Source organism: Oncorhynchus gorbuscha, linkage group LG25, assembly GCF_021184085.1.
Source record: "Oncorhynchus gorbuscha isolate QuinsamMale2020 ecotype Even-year linkage group LG25, OgorEven_v1.0, whole genome shotgun sequence".
NCBI lineage: Eukaryota > Metazoa > Chordata > Actinopteri > Salmoniformes > Salmonidae > Oncorhynchus > Oncorhynchus gorbuscha.
Window position 1 is genome coordinate 33,944,706 of NC_060197.1, and position 22,816 is coordinate 33,967,521.

The 22,816-nt window shown below is 44.1% G+C and overlaps 1 protein-coding gene across 2 annotated transcripts in view; it reads right to left on the reverse strand.

Annotated features, from left to right (window-relative positions):
- Positions 1-2,239: 2,239 nt before the first annotated feature.
- LOC124013784 (synaptopodin-2-like) overlaps positions 2,240-22,816 on the reverse strand; it is a 42,014-nt gene continuing 21,437 nt past the window's right edge. The window contains exons 2-5 of one of the 2 annotated variants that reach the window (XM_046328296.1): positions 18,735-18,886; positions 16,613-17,412; positions 10,677-14,152; positions 2,240-4,636 (exon numbers count right to left, since the gene is read on the reverse strand). In XM_046328296.1, the coding sequence (XP_046184252.1) occupies positions 4,001-4,636; positions 10,677-14,152; positions 16,613-17,412; positions 18,735-18,886 (5,064 nt within the window). In that variant the 3' untranslated portion in view covers positions 2,240-4,000. The remainder of the gene's footprint in view (positions 4,637-10,676; positions 14,153-16,612; positions 17,413-18,734; positions 18,887-22,816) is intronic. The other variant, XM_046328297.1, reaches the window with a different exon arrangement.

The window sequence follows — 22,816 nt, forward strand, 5'->3', positions numbered from 1 at the left end:
GCTCCCCACAGCAACTCGCCACTGTCATCCCCCTCTTCAAAGGGGGAGACACTCTAGAGCCAGAATGCTACAGACCTATCTCTATTCTGCCCTGCCTTTCTAAGGTCTTTGAAAGCCAAGTTAACAAACAGATCACCGACCATTTCGAATCTCACCGTACCTTCTCCACGATGCAATCTGGTTTCAGAGCTGGTCATAGGTGCACCTCAGCCATGCTCAAGGTCCTAAACGTCATCATAACCACCATTGATAAGAGACATTACTGTGCAGCCATATTAATCGACCTTGCTAAGGCTTTCGACGCTGTAAATCACAACATTCTCATTGGCAGACTCAACAGCCTTGGTTTCTCAAATGATTGCCTCACTTGGTTCACCATCTACTTCTCCGATAGAGTTCAGTGTGTCAAATCGGAGGGCCTGTTGTCCGGACCTCTGGCAGTCTCTATGGGGGTGCCACAGGGGTCAATTCTCGGGCCAACTCTCTTCTCTGTATACATCAATGATGTCGCTCTCGCTGCTGGTGATTCTTTGATCCACCTCTACGCAGATGACACCATTCTGTATACCTCTGGCCCATCGTTGGACACTCTGTTAACTAAGCTCCAGATGAGCTTCAATGCCATACAACTCTCCTTCCGTGACCTCCAATTGCTCTTAAATACAAGTAAAGCTAAATGCATGCTCTTCATCCGATCCATGCCCGCACCTGCACGCCTGTCCAACATCACTACTCTGGACGGTTCTGACTTAAAATATGTGGACAACTACAGATACGTAGGTGTCTGGTTAGACTAAACTCTACTTTCAGACTCACATTAAACATCTCCAATCCAAAATTAAATCTACATTTGGCTTCCTATTTCGCAACAAAGCATCCTTCACTCATGCTACCAAGCATACCCTTGTAAAACTGACCATCCTACCGTTCCTCGACTTCGGCAATGTAATTTACAAAATAGCCTGCAACACTCTACTCAGCAAAATGGATGCAGTCTATCACAGTGCCATCCGTTTTGTCACCAAAGCTCCATATACTGTACTACCCATCCCTCGACCTGTATGATGTCGTTGGCTGGCCCTCGCTTCATACTCGTTGCCAAACGCACTGGCTCCAGGTCATCTACAAGACTCTGCAAGGTAAAGCTCCGCCTTATCTCAGCTCACTGGTCACCATAGCAGCACCCACCCGTAGCACGCACTCCAGCAGGTATATCTCACTGGTCACCCCCGAAGCCAATTCTTCCTTTGGCCGCCTCTCCTTCCAGTTCTGCTGCCAATGACTGGAACGAACTGCAAAAATCTTTAAGCACCAGCTGTCAGAGCAGCTCACAGCTCTTTAAGCACCAGCTGTCAGAGCAGCTCACAGATCACTACACCTGTACATAGCTCATCTGTAAATAGCCCATCCAATCTACCTCATCCCCATACTGTATTTATTTATATATCTTGCTCCTTTGCACCCCAGTATCTCAACTTTTACATTCATCTTCTGCACATCCTACCATTCCAGTGTTTAATTGCTATTGCTTTTGTAATTGCTCTGCCACCATGGCCTATTTATTGCCTCACCTCCCTTATCCTACTTCATTTGCACATGCTGTATATAGATTTTTCAACTGTATTAGTGATCGTATGTTTGTTTATTCCATGTGTAACTCTGTTGTTGTATGTGTCGAACTGCTGTGCTTTATCTTGGCCTGGTCGCAGTTGCAAATGAGAACTTGTTCTCAACTAGCCTAGCTGGTTAAATAAAGGTGAAAAAAAAAAAAAAAAACACACACACACAGTACATTCATGCTACACACACATCACAACTGCCGCTACCAGATTCTTATTTCCCTTACCCAATACACGTGTAAATATTGTGCCAAAACTATAAATTGTGCCTTCCTGTAAAATACTTATGCTAAAATGTTTATTCTATTCCACTGAGCCATTAACTTTGTTTGTGTTCTTATCTTTTATTATGTCTTATTGTTGTTTGCATTGTCGAGAAGGAACCAACAAGTAAGCATTTCTCGTTGGGCGATGTATACCATGCGTATCCCGTAGAACTAATAAGACATGAAAAGAAACACAACATTTTAGCATCACATGGACTACCAGCAGCACAGAAAACAATGATCTAATGATTCCACTTAGATTTGATGATGCCTATATTAGAACTGGGATGCGTTAAGATGGAGTAGCTTAGAAACATGTCAGTCCCACAACAACAAAATGAGAAAAATACTTTGTCAGTAGTTCAATGCTTTTTTATTTCCCCAAAATGCCTCATCCTGACCTACTGAAATCAAAGTGAAGAAATCAAATGATGAAATCAAAACCGACAAAAAAGTACACAGACATTGGGTAATTGTTTGGACTGAAAGTACTGTGAAATAAATGAAAATGAAAATACAAAAAAAATATCACTCTTATCACTCCAATATATCGTTGCTGATGACACACATACACAACGTTGTAAAATCACATGACAGATACTAACTAGTGTTAAACCATTTCAAATCTTGCAATAATAAGAGACGATACATGAAAACTCAGAATTTGATCCATCGCAATCGCACATAAAATCTTCACTCTGGACTGATGAGAATCCATCAAAGAAGTAAGCAACACAGGCCAACGCAAGTGATGTGTCTCACAATATCAACTTGATCCACACCATACATGTCCATGACCACATAATAAAATGACATTTATTGATTTCCTATTCTACATTCTATTTGCTTTTGAAGCCTATTTATCACCAGCCACGGACATCAGCAAATAACACATTCTGTGCCACTACTTAACAAAGTCCAAGAACACCATTTCCACCCCTCACTCTCGAATGTACCTAATGTCAACTCTCATCTCTGACATAACTGGATCTCACTTTACATGAAGGTGTATTTAACATTATTCATGTAAAGTATTAAGGTCATCTAAAGGACTTACCTAAACATATATGATTATGATTTATATGGAAGTTGGAGATGCGTGTGGCATCTCACAGTAGTATTCAGCCCTGTGTTCTTAGCCCCTTGCTCTGGATTGTTAACGGTTCACTATAATTGACTCCCTAAGCATTAAACCGTATTCATATTGACACGTTTAGGTTGAGACACGCGAATCCACGAACACCACAAAAACCAACTCTCCACAACGTATATGTGGCCACCAACTACTATATGTGGCCACCAACTACTACTATAACACCTGTGTTATTTTGTGTGTTTCTCTTAGTGTTCGTGCCCTATCAACTAATGCTATTGCACTAGGTCTTAGTTTGTCATCACACATTATTGTACCACTCAGCAATTTGAAACTGACCTTTGTCGTGGTCATTGGTGAGTGGGTGATCTGTTTTGATGCACAGCGAACATAGCGGTATATTTCCCACTGTATTCCATACTGTATAAAGGTGTTTTGACACAAATGTACATGTCCATTCATTACTCCCATCCTTTCATTTTTATACATGACAATCACACATTCTGCCTTACAACATACTTTATGCCCATTTCTTCCTCCGAAGAAATACTATTGATTTCACTTACTTTGAATGCTACCATCACATCACAGTGTTGGAGGAAATTAAAGCCTCTGACAGTGCAATTACACCATTCTTTTTGCTTCAATCACTCATTGATTTCTGTCCAATGAAAGCTTGATGAAATGAAACTCAATGGCATCCCATTTGACTAAAATAGAACCATCATTGACAGTGTCCCCAATAGCAAAACATTTACTCTTATCATCTGTATATTCTTAGCAGTATTCTCAGTGCAACCGAATAAGCAGATCCAACCTCCTTCAACCTCTCTCCTGTACACACCACAAACTATCCCCTCGCTCTCCTCAACCCTTGTGTTATCCCATTGTCCCAAGTTTTATTTTATGCTGATTCTATATATATATATATATATATGGTCCTTACTACTATTCATCTGAATATCTTGGAGTTACTTTCTGGTCTTGTTATGAAGAAAAGTAGCCATTATGTTTGTCTGCCTCTAGCGTCTCCAGCTCCAGTCAGTGTGGTACACAGATCTGTAGCTCGGCTGCTGCTGCCCCCTCAGGGGCCTTCCGTTCCCATAACCGGCCCCAGAGTGCTCGATATTGGCCTCCGTCAGGGACCTCTGGGGCTGCAACTGTCTGGGCAGGGACCTGTTGCCAGCTGGACCGGCGGGGGCCGAGGCCGTGCTCTTGGTTGGGGACAGGAACGGAGGCATAACTCTGCTGTAAATCTGGGTCTGGGTCTGGTTCTGCCTCTGGTTCCATCTCTGGTTCGGGTTCCATCCCTCAGTCATCCTGGGAGGATGGTAGGACACCCTAGACTTCCACTCAGCAGGGGGCTCGGGGAGCAGCTTGCGCTGGGCAGCCAAGCACACGTTGAAGGCGATGGCCTGCTGGAGGTTCTGGAAGGTGAAGGCCTCGTCGACCAGGCCCATGGGGTGGCGGGCTGCGGCCTCCCAGGGGGAAGGATGCTTGTAACTCTTGTCCAGCCAGGACATCTGCCTCCCCTGGGGTGCTGGAGCAGACGAGGCCCGGGGTTTATATGAGAGGGAAGGGGACCCAGACGATGACCGGAGGCCCAGCGATGGTGCTCTGGCGGCGGGTGGGGACAGAGAGTAGCTCCTGCCAAATGCCTGGAAAAGAGACATTCAGACATGTTTACTTCAGACATGGACTGATTTTTAAGCACACACTAGTCTCACTATCCTTCCAGCAAGAACAAATCACAGTGGAACTTGGAAAATGGCTGAGACATACAGTAGTTTGAGAGCCTCCTTTGAGCATTTAATACCCACATATAATCCAGTATTCTCTTCCCTCTCTCGCAGCAACAGTCATGTGTAACCTAATATGAAGCTGTACAGTTATGTTCCAAGTAATATTTTTGATATGGTAGTTTGATTGTTTATCAACAATAATATAAAGCAATGAGAATTCATTTTTTATCACCTTTCTCACAATGCCATAAATCATTAGTTTGTGTTCTCTTGGTAAATGGCAAAAGAACGGCACCGTCCTACATCGTGTGACAAGTATTTTGGTAACCTGAATCATGATATATTAGGAGTTGACATTCATGCTGCTAGTATACTGCACAAAGGCCAGCTCTCAATTCTCAAAACGACTATTGATGTTCTAAAGGAAGACAACTCTACCAGAATCAGGATACAACTTGATAGAGGATTCCTATTCAAGAAGTTACAACCTTAGAAAAAAAGGAGAACCATTTGAAGAACCTTTTTTGGTTTCAGGAAAAACTATTTTGGTTTCCATGTAGAGCCCTTTCCACAGAGGGTCCTACAAGGAACCAAAAAGGGTCCTACATGGAACCAAAAAGGTCCTACCTGGAACCAAAAGGGTTCTGCCTGGAACCACAAAGGGTTCTGCTATAGGAACAGCTGAATAACCCTTTTGGAACCCTTTTTTCTAAGAATGTACTTTTCCATTTTTTTGTTGTCACAATTCCAACACTTGCCCGACTTTTGATTTCTCAGAACAATTGGCTTATGTGTGTGTGTTTCCAAAATGAGCCACATTTATCTTGTTTAAATTGGATCTTACTGACTTTGTGGATTACCAGCATCACTTTCAAGGTGTCTCAATGAGTCAGCCAAGCTTCTCAAGGGCCGTTATCTTGTCTCTCTCATTGTATCAAAGATCAGGTCCCTTTTAACTTTAAGATCCCTGCACAGGCAGAGGAAATGTGTGTGTCGATTGGGCAGTGCTGGCAGAACAGTCTTCCTGCAATTTAAACCACTCTGAAGGGAGTGTGCTGCCATCTGGTGAATAAGTGTAAGAACAGCCAACAACATCAACTCCTGTAGAATGTTGTCAATGGCCGGAAAAGAAAATGGAATTGCACGATTCCTTTTAGGGGAAATTCGATGAATAACTTGTTTAGTGAGTCAAGATATCCGGTAAGCTGTAAGAAGAGTCCAAGAATTGTCTTTGCGATCCAGCTGTCACTATTTTGACTGGGACGCATATGAATCGGCTTAAGTAGATTAGTAGACAATGTAGCTTAGGTCATTAGGTCATGTTTAATTCAAGATTGATGTTAAAGAGGATTTGTACACGTGAAAGGATGTTGCCTTTATTGCATTTGGTTTATTTGTTTATCGGGATATACAGTAGATTTTGAAAAGGATTATCTATGGAAAAATCTATATTCCCCCTGTTGTCACATTTTCTATTTTATTTCCTCTCTCTTTTTTTCCATTGCTAAATTGTAGCTCAAGCTTACTGTTTTTCATCAAATTAACAGATAGACGGTTGTTAAATGTGGGTGGAGTATGAATAAGTGTGTTACCTAATGTTAATCCAAGTGTTTTGCCAAGTTTGACAGTAATCAAACTGAACCAAACCTGCACTTTAAGCCACATTCGAAAGGTAAAGGTGGGACATGGTGATACACAATGGAATTGGCCTTAACACCATATGATATCCCAGGATAGGACAGGCCATGTACAGTTGCAGGATCTTAATTTGATCAACCTTTTGCAAGATGACTTTTCAGTAATGCAGGAAATGTAAAACTTGTGGTGTATTTTAGGTTTAAAAAGGCTTGATTTACCCTTACAAAAAATATTTTCAACCCCTACAAAAATGGCCATTAATTATAATCCACATAATATTTAACATTTCCTGTTGCTGCAGGATTCTTTTCCTGCTGTAGCAAACTGGATCAGATTAAGCTCCTACATCTGTAGGTCTTTGGAGTGGACGTTTGTCAGAGGTTTTTGTGTTTTCAGACAGATGTTTGACTCGCTCCACATACGGTGCATCAGTGTTATGGGTCAGATTATCAAGATTTATGTATTTCAATCCCCGACTGACGCTTAAAATAGCCTCTGACCAGGAGAGAAGGAAAGGCCTGAACTAATCGCTGATTTCCAGCCACCGCAGGGAATGCTTGGGTGTCTACCTGGGATTGGAGGGGTGACATAAAATTTAGATGGGCACCATTGAGTCTGGCTTTACGACACCATTGGGGAGTCCGCCTAGCATTAGCCTTTTAATGATGTCATGGCAGCTGGGTCCATTGGAAAGGGTGTCTGCTGGGCTGACATGACAGTGCTACTGTACACAGGGATTTTATATTTGTGCTTTTCACTCGACTCCTACGTCGCTGGTTTGTAAGAAAGCTCAATCTATTAAATCTGTTGACAACATCCAATGGAAAATACTGAGATGAGGCCATGTGTTGACAAACAGTTTTGGGGTCTTCTATCATTCAGTTCACCAGGAAACACAACATGTTGTGCATCAATCAATGTTTTCCCATTCATTCTGCAACTGTCCCATTCCTTAGCCATAAATCTGCCACAGTTTAGTCTTTATTTGCGACTTAAAGCCTCTCCCACAACACATACAGAGCTCTTTACAGTTATTAAAATGTACAACCAAGAAGAACACCTAAATAATTACTCGCTTAGAATGCATAAACAATACATAAATCGACAGTATGTGAGATTTTAAGAAACCAGTGCAGCCAAAAGGCCAGAACAGGAAGTGTGGATGATCAAATTCCCTCCCGATATAGCCTGTGCCTGCGGTGGGCACCGAATTGATATTAAAAGTCCCCCTCAACAGACGACATCCCCTTGACAACCTCTCTAACATGGCTCCCAACACGACGTGGTGATGCATGACGGACGGGTAAACATTTACACTGTAGGTCAGAGCTAGCTCATTCTCCAGTCTTATCCAATGAGGTTGTCCAAGCTGGAAATACCCTTCTGTCACCATGCGTTCAGGGATGGGAGTGTGCTTTTTGAGCACTTTTCTCAATTCTAGAGAAGTCTAGAGTTCGAGTGAGGGACTCATCATATTTCTAAGCAGAGGCAGCTGGCTTGTAACAAGGCTTTTATAGAGTGTGAGCAGTGAGCTATTATTGGACAGTGGTTGGCTCTCCACCATTTTGAATTTATGATACTTAACCACAGATGGTGCTAACAGTGGTAGCTAGCTACCTCCACTCTATCAGCACAAAAGCATGTTGGTTATGCCAATAAACATGTCAGTTGTTTAGAAGGTGACATGGAGTACCTGCAACTTTGTTTCTCCTCTATTCTAGTTCACACTATGTTCTCAAACTTCCTTCAGGCTGTGATTTATTGAACGTACTATTTGTATTTCGCTATGACTGAAAATAGTTTAAAAGACGTGCTACTGTTTACAAAAATCCAAACCAAAAATCCCTGGGTGTTCCTATTTGAGTTAGGAAGTAGCAAAAATAATGAATGTGGGTGTTTTTGTCATTTTTCTACAGAAAATATGGCGCAGTGGTAAGGTGGGAACAGAGTTGTGCCAAGTATAAAGAAGGTGTAGAGGGAAAGTAAAGAGTGGGCGGAATGGGATGTGAAAATGCAGGCAGAAGAGGCCAACCAAGGAAACGCAAACGTAAGGATAAAAGGCATTTTAATGGCACTGACATGAATCGTACAGAAAGTGCACTATGAAAAAGAAACACATTTTTTTTTTGAAAGAATCGACAGAACAAGAGAAAGCAACACTAACAAATGTATGCCATTCAAATGACAGGGTGGTTCATCCAAACTCCTCCTTTTTCTGTAACTGCTTACTTCAATATCCCTTTTTAATGTCTTTTTTTTGGCCATTATGTTAAACCAAAGCAGGTGTACAGAAACATAGGGGGAAAAAATATGCAAAGCTAAAATTAGAAGCGTGAGAAAAGACAGAATAGCTGGAGGTCTAGTGAGCGACTGCCATTCATTTTGGTGAAATAATACGAGCCCACTAATCCTCCCAAACCGACAGCTTTCACTCACGCACACACATAATCTGTGACATGGAAAAGTTTACATTTAACGTCCTAACATGACGCAATAACTGGTCAAAATGAATCTAAAACAACCCAAGCAGGGTCTTTTGGAAGACACTGAATGAAATTGTACCAGATATACATCTTAAACTTGTGCAAGTACCTTCCACCTCCAGGAGACGGGACCCTAACAAAAAAATACTAGACTTTTATATGTATACTTCAATTTATAAAATACAAAACATTCCCTTTTTGCAATGCAATTTATGAATGTTTGGTAAATGAAGTAGCCATGTTTCCTATTCACTATTGCATATGAACATTATATCCACCAAATCTAAGTAACGTCACTGTACTTACAAAACACATGTCAAATGAAGCCAGGCGGCTCTCAAACCTGACCCTAAATATGTTTCCACTGACCACTCCTTGTCTCCCAAACCATGTCGAGAGCTTGGGACGATAAGGTTCTATCTACATTGTTGTCCAAATGTTGTCATTGACGTAGTCTTGTTCTGTTCAATGTTCTCTACCTATAAAGTACTCTAAATACCCCCAATTCATGTTGTTACATTTAATTGAATACGATTAAAAATTGCCGACACCTTTCAAACCAATGAGGGTTTGAAACTGTACAGCCAATTATCTCAGAATGGTCTTTTAGCAGATAGAGCCTTATGGTGACAAGCTCTCAGTGTCTTAAACCTCTTAGTCGCTACTAATAATTTTCTTCTCAGATCATTCAAGGTCAATTTTGACAAATTATTGCACATCTTAACAGCTAACAAATACACTGTTGATATTGCAGAAGATCTTATCAAACTTGTCACTGGCTCACACACCGCCTTAGTACTCCAACCTTTTCTTAAATTCCCTTTCAAGCATCTCTCATTTCCAATTGTAACTTTCTCAGCAATATACATTCACCTGTTCCTCTGAATTCTTGCTGGCTATTATCCTCGTTCACATTCTGGCAATGCCTGCTCACATCATAAGTCTATTGAATGCATTTTGTGGATTTCCTGAAAAACTACATTTTATCATTTTTGGGCTTAGATAATTGAGATATACCAATATCATATTTAATTTTCTATGTATTGTGCATTGGAATATTGCAAAGAAACCAACATTGAAAAGCTTTGCTTGAAAAACGAAGATATTATATAGTTGTATACATGTAAAGAGTGAATGCATAGCAGGTGGAAAAATACATCCAAACTTTATATATTAAAGGCCCAGTGCAGTCAAAAATGTGAATATCCTGTGTTTTATATATATTTTTCCACAGTATGAGGTTGGAATAATACTGGGGAATTGTGACAATTATGATAATGCCATTTCAGTGTAAGAGCCTGAAACTTTGGTTGGATGGCGTTTTGGCCTGCCTGCCGACATCACCAGGCAGTATAAGTTAATATACCAATAACAAATAGTTTCAAACCACTCTACCAATAACATCTGGTTTTCAGGTTATGTAACCCTCCCATTAGGCTCGTCCAATTAGGCCCCTCACTTAGACCACTCCCACACAGTCCTAGCAAAATTCTTGCTTGAGAAATTGCTCTTTGCTAAGACGCAATTAGTTTGTTTTTAACCATTTTAATTAAAAAATAAAACAGTAAGGTACTTAATTCTTACACAGAAATGATTTGATATTGAGATCAAAACAGCTGCATCGGGCCTTTTTTAAATTCTAGCATTTATTTTAAAAAATATGTTGGCTATAAAATGTTGAAAAGGCATCTTAAAAGCTTTCTATGAATATATAGCATTTATATGAATGTACTGTGCATGTATATGTTGTAACTAGATCTACTGTTCTTTTAAGGAAAGATCACTTAATTATGCTATCAGAATCACTCTTTCCCCACAGCTGCTGGCTTCCACACCTGGGCTGAACTCTTTTTGGCCATGAACCTGGGCTTTGGAGCGGTGCTGCCCCCAGAGATGGACTCAGACTTTGCCGCTATGGGAAAGCTGGGCACCACGTAGGTACTGGGAGGTAGTGGCTGGTATGGGGCTTGGGGTGCTGCTTGGTAGGGGGGGCTATGGGATGGCTGATAAGGACCTTGGGGGGTGTGTTGGTAAGAAGGGTTTTGAGCTTGCTGCTGGGGTTGATAAGGGGCTGGAGGGGCTTGTTTGTAAGGGGGATTATATGGATGTTGGTAAGGGCCAGCAGGAACCTGCTGGTAGGGATTGTTAGATGGCTGGTAAGCATTAGGTGAGGCTGGGTGGTATGGACTATCATGCATGGGTGGTTGAGGGGTAATCCCGTAGAGCTGCTGGGGCTGCTGTGAATAGGGAGCATTCATTTGTCCAGCCGGCTGGACAGGGGCAGCTTGCTCATATCTTATTGGTTGGTTTTGGTTTGGAGGGACTGGGGCAGGCTTTGGTGCGGCGGCCTTGGCGGCCTCGGCAGCCTCCACTGCTGGGCCATAAGTAAAGAGGGAGGCATTGAGCTGATAAGGCTGATGTTTCATGACATCTATAACGGCAAGGGGTTTGCAGGCAGGTTTGCCTTTCCCTTTCTTTGCTTTGACCACAGGGCTAGATGGAGGGGGTTGCTTAATGGCCCCTGGTGGGTAGGAAGGGGACTGTATGGGGTTGTAATTCGATGTAGGGGGAGCTCTGCAATTGGGTGAATATTTCCACGGATGAGGTACGGAGGGAGAGGGCGACGTGGGCCTTGCCTTGTTTGCCTGCGCAGTGGCTGCCTGGGCTTGCTGAGCTGCCTGTGCAGTGGCTGCCAGCACAGTGTCCGAATCCACGACATACTTCTCCATACGAGACTGCCTCTTGGCGAACAAATCGGCTCCTTTCCCCCGAACCGCTGGCATCGACAAAGCCGAGCCCATTCCTCCTACTGGTGCCAAAACACTGGCCATTGGATTGATGACGGGTGACGAGGACCTTTCGCCAAGTGTGTAAGAGTTCATTCGCTGTGGGGGAGGTGGAGAAGTAGAACAGGGAGCACTTTGTGGAGCATTCCAAGGTTTTGGAGAAGGTTGACACACTCTGTGCATCCAGGTCTGAGTATTCACTGGGGCTTGCTGTGGTTGTGGGGCCCAGGTACTTGTGTGTGTCTGAGGCTGTGCCTGAGCTGGGGCCCATGCATTCATAGGTGGCTGTAAGGGTGCCTGCTGTGGAGGTGGTTGTTGCCAGTTTTGCTGGGGTGGGGATTGGGTTGAAGGTGGTTGGACCCAAGGTGGCTGTGGCCGGGCCTGATTCTGATCTGGGGCCCAGGCATTCATGGGTGGCTGTTCTTGCTCTTGAGATAGCTGGGCCCATGGAGGCTGGACCTGAGCCTGAGCAGGTGCTGGGGCCCATGGATTCATAGGGGGTTGAGGCTGAGCTGGATGTTGGGGTTGAGCTTGTTGGGCCCAAGGTGGTTGTTGTGGCTGGGTATGGCTCTGTGGTGGTGTCCATGCATTCATTGGAGGCTGAGGTGATGACACCCAAGGCGGCTGAGGCTGGTCCTGGGGCCAAGCCTGTTCTGGAGACTGAGGCTGTTTAGCCCAAGGTGCCTGGGGATGTTGCTGTGCTTGTTCTTGAGGTTGAGCCCAAGGTGCCTGGGGCTGTTGCTGTTCTTGAGGTTGAACCCATTGGAGTTGTGACTGGGCAGGCGCTATAGCCCAAGAATTCATGGATGGCTGAGGCTGAGGAGGGGATGGTTGGGGAGTCACCCAAGGGAGCTGTGGTGGGGACTTACTTGGAGCTAGAGCCTGGTGCTTCATTTCAGCAGGTGGCCAAGTACTCACAAGTGGCTGCTGTGATGCCTGTGTTAGTGACGGAGCCCAGGAACTCACTTGAGGCTCGGGTTGCGAATGAGGCTGAGTTGGTGAGGGACCATTTCCTCCCCAGGCTGGCGCTTGCTGGGGCTGCTGCTGCTGTGCCTGGGACCCTGGGGGACTCCATGTGTGTTTGGCTGGAGAGGGGGGCTTGGCAGGAACAGGAGCTTCCTGGGGGGCAAAAGGAGGGGAGGGCTCTGGGGCCGGTTCTGGGGCGGACTCTGTCTCAAGGGCTGCAGCAGGTGCAGGGACGCTATTTTCAGCATGCAGTGGCAACTCCTGGTTGGCCAGCTCAGGCTGAGGGGACCAGGGTGGAGAGTTGGGGTTAATGATGGGCTTGGGAGCGACTGGTGGAGGCGTCTTATGCTTGACCCTTGGTGACTGGAGGAAGTTGCAAGCCTCAGCACCCAAGCTAAGATAGTCCTCTTCCGTGCATGACTCGGAATCCAACTTCTTGTCACTCCTGTTGAGGAGATTCAGAAGCTCGGGGTTGGGTGACACTTTGGGTGCTTGTTTGAAATTGAACATTGGCTTGCCCTTGAACCTGTTCCTTGTGTCCTGCAAGATCCCAGACTTGATTGCCGGCGTCGAAATGCGCTCGTCGCGTGAGGCAATCTGCTCTCCCTGACCCATCATCTCTTGGTTGCTCCCACTCACTGGGGGAGAAAACAGGGCGGGCATCTGGTTTTGTAATGAGAAGGGTTGGGCAGTTTGATTGCTCATGGAACTCTGCATTTCATTGGTTTGATGGTTGGCCATGCCATTCATGTTAGACGAGTACTGCTGAATATGCTGCTGTTGGTACTCTTGCTGCTGCTGTTGATGATATTGTTGTTGTTGTAGGTACTGCTGCTGTTCGTACTGTTGTTGTTGCTGCTGGTATTGTTGCTGCTCGTACTGTTGTTGTTGCTGCTGCTGCTGTTCATAGTACTGCTGCTCTTGGTACTTCTGATACTGTTGCTGCTGCTTCTGGTGCACACTAAAGTCCATGTAGGCCTGCTTCTCTGTGGTGGCCTGCATGTACGAGCGCTCCTCCATCTGCTGGTTGGCTGCATGTTTCTCCACCTCCTGTACCCCCTCCACGGGAATCCCCTGGCGCCTCATCTCCTCATGTTCGCCAACGATCTCATCCATGCGCTGGCGGCGCTGGGCGAACATTGTGGCCCCCTTTCCCGTGGTGTTGGGCAGTTGCTCCATCTCCTCTCCGGAGTTGAGCTTGCGCTCGATCTCGAGTAGTCCTGTGTCCCAGTCGAAGGTTAGCACTCTGCCACCGCCCTGGGCATTAGTGATAAAGTCTTCCTCAAGCTCTGATCCGCTGGTGGTGGCTACGAGGGTGAATTTGATTGCTCTGGCGTCTTCCTCGTCGCTGTCGTCGACCTCGTACTCTGGTTCACTCTCACCGGTGCCGTAGCTGACGAGTGTGTACTTCTTGGCCCTCTGTCGATGCCTCTTGAACATCAACACCCCCTTGTTGTTGGGGTTGGGAGCTTCAGCGTTCAGAAGGATAGCAATGCGCTTACATTTAGACTTGGCCTCCTTCACCTGCTTGTCTGACAGGCTCTCACTGCGCCTGAGCCCTGTGAGGGGGAGAGGGGAGGGAGGGAGGGAGGGAGAGAGTTAGTTCATTTAACTGCATATTATGGGTAATAATAGCTCGGGTAGAACTGAAACCACCACAAATCTTTCCTTTTGGATGCACATGCATCGTAAAAATAACATGCATTCTGTAAAATATCACAAATGAATATCTTCCTATTTGAGCTCCAAAAGTATTTGGACAGTGACAACTTGTTTTGTTTTGGCTCTGTACTCCAGCAATTCTAATTTGAAATGATATAATGACTGAGGTTAAAGTGCAGACTCTCAGCTTTAATTTGAGGGGATTTTCAGCAATATCGGGTGAACAGCACTTTTTTGTAGACAGTTCCCCTATTTTAAGGGACCAAAAGTGTTGAGACAAATTCACTTATGTGTATTAAAGTAGTAAAATGTTAAGTATTTGGTCCCATATTCATAGCACACAATGACTACATCAAGCTTGCGACTCTACACTACACATTTGTTGGATGCATTTGCTGTTTGTTTTGGTTGTGTTTCAGATTATTTGGTGGACAATAGAAATGAATGGTAAATAATGTATTGTGTCATTTTGGAGTCACTTTTATTGTAAATAAGAATAGAAATACTAACCTCCCGTGTAATTGTAATGATGAGAGATTAGCATGTCTTGGGGGTATGATATTTGTGCGTCTAACTTTCTCACTCATCATTGTTCACGATTCATTCAGGATGATCTGTAAGCATGGTAGCATCCACATTTATGTAGAAGTGTTTATGAAACATATTCTATTCCTATTTACAATTGAAATGACTCCAGAATGACGCAATAACACTATTTACCATTTCATTTCTATTGTCCACCAAATAATCTGAAACACAACCAAAACAAATGGCTAATTTAATTTAAAAAATGTGTAGAGTCAGAAGCTTGATGTAGTCATTGTGTGCTATGAATATGGGACTAAATACTTAACATTTTACTACTTTAATACACATAAGTGAATTTGTCCCAATACTTTTGGTCCCCTAAAATGCGGGGACTATGTGTAAAATGTGCTGTAATTTAATCAGACCATGCTATTAGTTACTTAAAGTCAGCATGAGCTAAATATCAATGCGGACTATTTGATTCAGCCCATTTTTACATTTCAATCCAAAACGAAGTTGTAAAACTCCCTCAAATGACAAGTGCAATCAATAACCTATAAATTGATATTTTCATAGACATCATTCGTTCAATACTTTCCTGCTCCCGATTTTATAGTTGCCTTTTGATGCCCTTTACTTAGTGCCAAGACATATCACAAATTTGTTCACTCAATCTACACAATCTCTATTCAATTAACACGCCAAGCAATTACCCAATTCTCTGACCCATGCCTAATATACTCCTTGTTTGTTCCCCAATAATACATGATATTAACACAGCTGTGACAGCCTGTTCAAGGGGTGGCCCAATAGTTGGAGCGAAAAGCAGAGCATAGAACATATTAATATTAGCCTGTGGAACAAAAGTGCATTCACCAGCACCCAAGCACCTTTACCCCTTTTCTGTAAGTCCACTCTCGGATCTGTCACCTAAACCCGAGGCGACGACAGGCATGCCCACACACTCTTTAACGTCCCCAACCGTACCCACACATACAAACACAAAGCGGCGATTTATAAAAGAACCCATCCTTAAAAATAAAAATAAATCCCACAGTAGACTAACCTCAAGGTGGAGGAAGACGGGGAGTAGTGAGCGACTCTCTCTTTACGGCGCAGGCTAAGACGAGCCGTTTTAAAGGATCGGGTAACGGGCCAGTGCAGCATATGCTGGTGTCCATCAAAGAGCATTTCTACAGGCATCATCAATGCACTGGTGTTTTATTTATGTCCCCCTGCATGGCTCAATGTAATGCTCTATCTATCTCTGGAAGACACATCCTGATCAGGCCCATATTCAAAGCTAGGGAAAAACATTTGATAGGGCATTTTGTAGAAAAATGTATAATAAACAAATATTATGAGAATGATGTATTCTTATACCCCATCTCTCTCGCTCTCTCTCTTTCTTTCTCCTCTATATCAATCTATCTTTTATTTAGCTCTATCTCACATCTTTCTTTCTTTATCTTTCTCCTGATACAGTAAATTGCCACAATCCTGCCTTCTGTGATCTTGGATACTACTAGTATAATTCAGCCTTGAACTGGACCTCTCTGCTTCAATCCAAACAGAACCCCTCCCAAGTAAGAGAGATTGTCTACTATTTTGGGGGGCACATTTTAGCGTGCAACAGAGCACCGGGCTAAGGAATGCACACATGCCATCCAGAGTTGCGTTAACAAATGAAGTTCACAGCAGTGCTATGTCAGTCTGCTATTAGGTCTGAGTCAGTGCACCCTATAAGACAACACTAATTTGACACTCATACACAAAGGATGACTAGTGGCAGTGAGATGAGTGGAAGGGAAGAGGTATGGGGTACTCACTGGCGTGCTTGGCCCGGTGCTTGTTAGGTTTCTCAAGGTCCTTCTCTGAATCCGAGTCTCGCTCCGCTGCTGGTTCGGCCCCCTCTGTGGGAATTCCAAAGGAGACGGTGAAGGAGGCGGGAGCTCCCTGGCTTTTCCCTCCTCCTTCCTCCCCAGGGGCTTCACCAACACTTCCACTGGCCCCATAGACGACTACCCCTTCTACCAGGCGAGGAGAGCCCCTCCCGGCTGCTGGGTGCTGCAGGGTGACCTCCACCTGGCCGAGCAGAGAGGGGGAGCTCAGCACCACTCCATGCTGACTCAGGGGCTCCCTAGCTGGGCCAGGGACGTAGAGCGAGTGGGTGGTGGTGTGAAGGAGGGCCTCGTTCTTGAGGGCCTCTCTCGCCTGAATCTCCCCCTCTATTCCAAGAGCACTCCCCAGGGAGGTGCAGACGGGATCCTCCAGGGTGTGTTCGGCGAGGGACAACTGTAGCTCCACTATTGCCCCAGGGGAGAAGCTCCCCCCCTGGGGTCCCTCTCGACCTTTGTCCCCTCCTCCTCTGGGGAACTGGCACTCCTCAGGCGCAGGTACGCAGAGCTGGGTGCGGACCAGATGGATCCCTCCGGGGGCCTCCGTGTCACTCTCCGTCTCCCCATAGTAGGCCTCGTCCTGGGAATCAGCGATGTAGAGCTCCCTGGGGGGTTGGGACCTGCCAGGGGACAGGATGTGGAGGGTGGTGCTTTCCAAAGCCTCACCAGCGGACTCCCTTGTGCCAAAGTAGGTCTCTGAATGAAAATCCTCAGGGGATAGGGTGTGCCATCTGTATGAAATAGTTCAATGAAAATTATTTTAAAAACTTAGCCAAGTGTTGAAACTGAGCATACTGTGTTAATATGTCTTATCTGGAGACTGGCATAGAACATCTAATTGCAAAACTATAGTGTTTTTGATCTCATAATTTGATTGCCTGGATTTCCATTATGCAATATCGTTGAATAATGTGCTGCGCACCCGTGCACTTGCCCTTTGTGTTAACTAAATCTATCTCATCAACCACTGGCCCTCAAGTGGTCACCTTAATCAAGCAAACTCAATCTCCGTCCCTCCTGTTATTTGACTGGAGTGAAACACTGAAGTGGAAAGTAATCACATTTCAATTGGGCCCCACTTAATTTCCCTTTTTAGTGTCATAGAGGAAAACAGAATGTCATTCTGTGACTACAGTTATTACATTGGAGTCATTTGGAGCCTAGCAACCAAAGGGAAGGGGATGAGAGATGTGACCAAAAATGTTCAAATTGGCATAATCTCGACACCCAGAACCAAATCTTGAGTGTGAACTGGTCTGTGTTTAGTCTGTCACCGGAGACTAAAAGTGGCATGGTTAAAGTCCTACAAGTGCTTTTCACCCATCTAGTCTGTTGACGTCAGAGTGCTATGCATGATGGGGAAATAAGACCGCTAGCCACTTTAGAGTAACACGATCCACTTGCAAAGGGACTGTGTGCCTGCCGGGTGATCTAAATTATGCCTTAAATATGGGCAATGGCACCAATATCCCATGGCACACCAGATGTGTGATGCCCACTGAGTAACTGTTTAACAGCTGCTTGTTAAGCGGGCAGCTGGTTCGTCAGCAGCCAAGCCACTCGAAGGTCAACGCACTTGCCAATAAAGCCACTCTGTCTGTCCGCCCACCATATTCCAGGCCACTCAACCAAGTACAAGGGCAGGTCATTTACAGCATGCTGTCTAAAAGGCACATACACTGGTGATTTGTTGTGTTGAACCATGCCTTGTAGTACATGGCCCAGTTAATAGGACCAAGCAGTAGGTTTTGAGAGCATTGAGTCGGGGATGGTTAAACCTTGGTAAACCGGTAGCACCCAGGGTTGGGGTCGATTTGAATTCAAGTCAATTTAAGAAGTAAGCTGAAAATCCAATTCAGTAATTGGAAAAAAAAGAGCATGTCTTTCAAATTCAAATCACTTTCTGAATTCACTTTCTTCAATTCAAATTGACCCCAACCCTGGTAGCACCCCGACGGTGAAATGATGATGATCTTGACTTCTCTCATAAAAATTTGATTGAGAAACAATGTTGTAGTTAATAGTAAAAAAACAATCCAGCTTTCAACGTTACCTTTTGACCAGTAGTTGCAGGCAGTCGACGGAGGCGTCAATGAGAGCATTTGCTTTTGGGAGGGAAAGCTCCCCGCAGGGTTCTCCATTCAGCGACACCACCTCGTCACCCTCGCAGATCCCGGCCAGGGACGCATGACCGCCCTCTTCCACCTATGGGAAGACAAAGAGTGGTGAGTCACAATGACACAATGCCTCACAATATATATATATATATATATAATTCCTTCACCTGGCACTACAACAATTACTCAGGTTACGGTATTTACTGTAACGAAGTTGGTTTTGGTGAACCACTGTTGCGTGATGTGTAACATTTCCTGAGATTGGAAGACTTGATAATCTAGCTCTAGGCATTAACTTGGTGAGCCATCTCAAGATGCCCAGGTTCAAACTCTACATGACTGTAGGTCGCATTTTCAATTGGACATCTACTTGGATAAAAGACAGAATACCATCCCCGTGGTTCTCTTGGACTATGAGGACAGCCATTCAGAAGATTTGAGTATATGTTTAATCAAGTGGGTATCGGGTCCCTGGTCATTGGCAAGACTTAAGATGATGTTAGTGATGTGTCAAGCCTAGACATTAGCTCTGGGAGCCAACTTGAGTCTTTGGGTCTCAGACAAGGTTACTCTTCAGCAAAGCTCAGCCAAAAGTCTTCTGTTCCACTTGCAGTGAGGAGTCCAAAGTTAAATCAGGTCTTTATTGATATGAGTCCAAATGCTACAAATGTGTACCAGTACAGTACCGCCATTTAGATATCATTGACTTAGATGATGGCACAACAATACTAATCCGCGCCATACATTTTCAGAGCAACTGCTGACAAAAAGGTCAACATAGGAAATCACCACTGTATTCACATGTTAACCCAATGCTCCCATTGGCTACTATATTCAAATGCCAGGTGTAACCAGCCAGTGTGGACAATCCTGACAGGTCATCTCTCCAAATGTGACATCAGAGCGCACAGTGCCCACCAGTGAACATACCACAACAGGTGCTCGTCGTGTGACCCAACAATGCAAATTGCTGCTTCGTTCAGAGCCGTAACCCAGACGTTCAGAATAGCCAAGCAGCAGGGGGTGTTTAAGTGCAGGAGTTACCACTGACCTTCTCTGGCACTTTGGGTGACAGTGGTACTGTATCTACAGCTCCAAACCACCTCAACTCCATCACTCATTCATCAGTTGAGGTACAATAGCTGAACTAATAGGGAAATATATGGACTCAGCTGACATTGATACTTATTTCATTTAATATAACTGTGTCACTTGTGTACTGTTGGCACCGTGATATTATGTTACTGTACTTATTGAAATGACATTTACTGATATCTAGAATGTTAAGAGCAAGATTGCAAAACGTGAGAAATCAAATGTGGTGGAAACATTTCGAACATGCTCAATGCATTGTAGATTAATATAACATACTACTGCAATAACCCTTCACTTTATGAAGCTGTAGTAAATCAACTATAAATAGATTGCATCTAGTAAAGGAACTATACAACTACCACTGTGATGAAACTATATAGAGTGAAAGACATGTAAATACTCTATATGTGGTTATTAGTGAAATTAGTATGATTTGGAAAAATGTGATGGTGCAATGTGTGATTTTTGGACTTTTTAATTAATGATATACGTATGCAAGAATATAACTTTTATAAATGCCTCATAAGCTTAGTTTAACTGTCGTACACCATTAGAACCCAAAGTATTTATTATATTGTTTGTAAACAAGACTGGTGCAGCAGTCTAAGGCACTGCATCGCAGTGCTAGCTGTGTAACTACAGATCCTGGTTCGATTCCAGGCTGTGTTGCAGCCGGCTGCGACTGAGATACATGAGGTGGAGCACAATTGGCCCAGCGTCGTCTGGGTTAGGGGAGGGTTTGGCTGGCCGGGATGTCCTTGTCCCATCGCGCTCTAGCGACTCCCGTGGCTGGTCGCGTGCAGTGCACGCTGACACCGTCGCTAGGTGTACGGTGTTTCCTCTGACACATTGGTGCGACTGGCTTCTGGGTTAAGCGGGCATTGTGGCAAGAAGCAGTGTGGCTTGGCGGGGTCGTGTTTCGGAGGTCGCACGACTCTTAACCTTCACCTCTCCCGAGTCCGTACGGCAGTTGCAGCGATGGGACAAGACTAACTACGAATTGGATATCACAAAATTGGGGAGAAAAGGGGGGGTACAAAAAAATATGTTTTTAAATATAATTATTAACAAACACTGTATAGCTTTAACCCTTTACACTCGTACCCACTCGTACACGCCTAAATTTGAACGCAGTGGCTGCAGTAACATGTTATAAATTACGTCAAAACTCTGGCTCTATGCTTCAAATCGCTGTATTGGTTTTGACCGACAGACGTTCTGAATTTGAGCACGGCACACGACAAGAAGTTGCCCCCATCCCGCCCACTAATTGATGCCCACTTGACCCAGATTACGATTTATAATAGGCTATTTATAATGGACCGTAAACAACAACAGTAATTGTCTGATGGCGGGGATGCAGGGTTGTGTTCCAAACAAAAGTACAAGTGTGCTTGCTCTAGTTCCTCAACGGCAGAGCTAGGAGAGCTCAAAAAAATAACATTTGAGTTATACAAGTGCATTGAAATTACCTAGGAACTGTGCACCCTATTGAGAGTCTGTGGCCACTTGGAGAAACCAGTTAGTCCTCTCACTTAAAACCTTGTCATTTTGTTGTCTTACGTTGCACCTACCCCACATTTTCCAGGAATATTCTTATCGTGTTACTGAATGTATCCAGAGTATTTTCAGATGTTGTTATCAACAAATGCAGCAAAAAGTACAGTAAATGTAAAATGCTAAATTAAATCAACAGTGTAATGTTTGGATTCAGTCTTGTGTCAAGAGAACTGTTGTCCTCAACTTTGGTCTAATAATTTCCCCATAGTCTCCAAACTGTTCCCTTTCAGTCACTACAATGCCTATACTTTTCATATATCTGTAAAAAAAACATTTAAATGTATCCCTATAGGCCAATTCCCACGAGTGTAAAGAGATTGTGTTAACTATAATTTTTCATCCATAGCTCTGTCTATACATTTGTGTGGTTACATTTCTCCCTCGGCAGTTTATCGAAACAGTGGCGTGGTGTCCAATTTTGTTAATGACTGATCTGCAGATTGGCCCTTTTTAAACAGTATCCAGCACTGGCAGTTAATTTCTTATGGTCAGTGCAGCACCTACTGGAGTGGCCAGTGTCGTTTAAATGGCTGTTCTTAAGGGGCGTGGAGGACAAAAGGTGTGTATCGTTATTCATACAAATCCCTCTCCTCTGTACATTCCATTTGCCTCCAGTCGAAGCTCGCATCCACTACAAGACCACAGTGCTCGCCTACGGACCAGCAAGGGGAACTGCCCCTCCCATCTTCAGGCTATGCTCAAACCCTACATTCCAACCTGAGCACTCTGTTCTGCCACCTCTGGTCTCTTGGCACTCCCACCCCTATGGGAGGTCAGGTCCCACTTAGCCCAGTCGAAGCTCTTCTCTGTCCTGACACCCCAGTAGTGGAACGAGCTTCCCCCTGATGCTAAGACAGCAGTCCCTGCCAATCTTCCAAAAATATCCGATACCCTACCTCTTAAAATAATGTCTTAAATAAGACATCGGTCTTACCCCACCCAAACTAAAATGTAAACTGTGTACTTGTTTTTTTCCCCCCAAAAAGCACTTATTATGACTGTGATATGTGGTTCTCACCTAGCTATCTTAATATGAATGCACTTACTGTAAGTTGCTCTGGTGAAGTCTCTGCTAAATGACTCAAATGTTAATGTACCGTGTATATAGCAGCAAACCATGCAAATGCAACCATCCCTTTTGCTTTCACTTTGGTAGTAAAAATCTGCTTTGTTTTCTATTAAATTCTCCATTAAACCTGAAACCACTGTGTCAGTAATTGGTTATTGCACAAATTACAAGAATTGTAGTTGAATTTATTTTATTTAACCTTTATTTAACTAGGCAAGTCCAGTTAAGAACAAATTCTTATTTACAACCCGGCCAAATCCTAACCCGGCCAAATCCTAACCCGGCCAAAGCTGG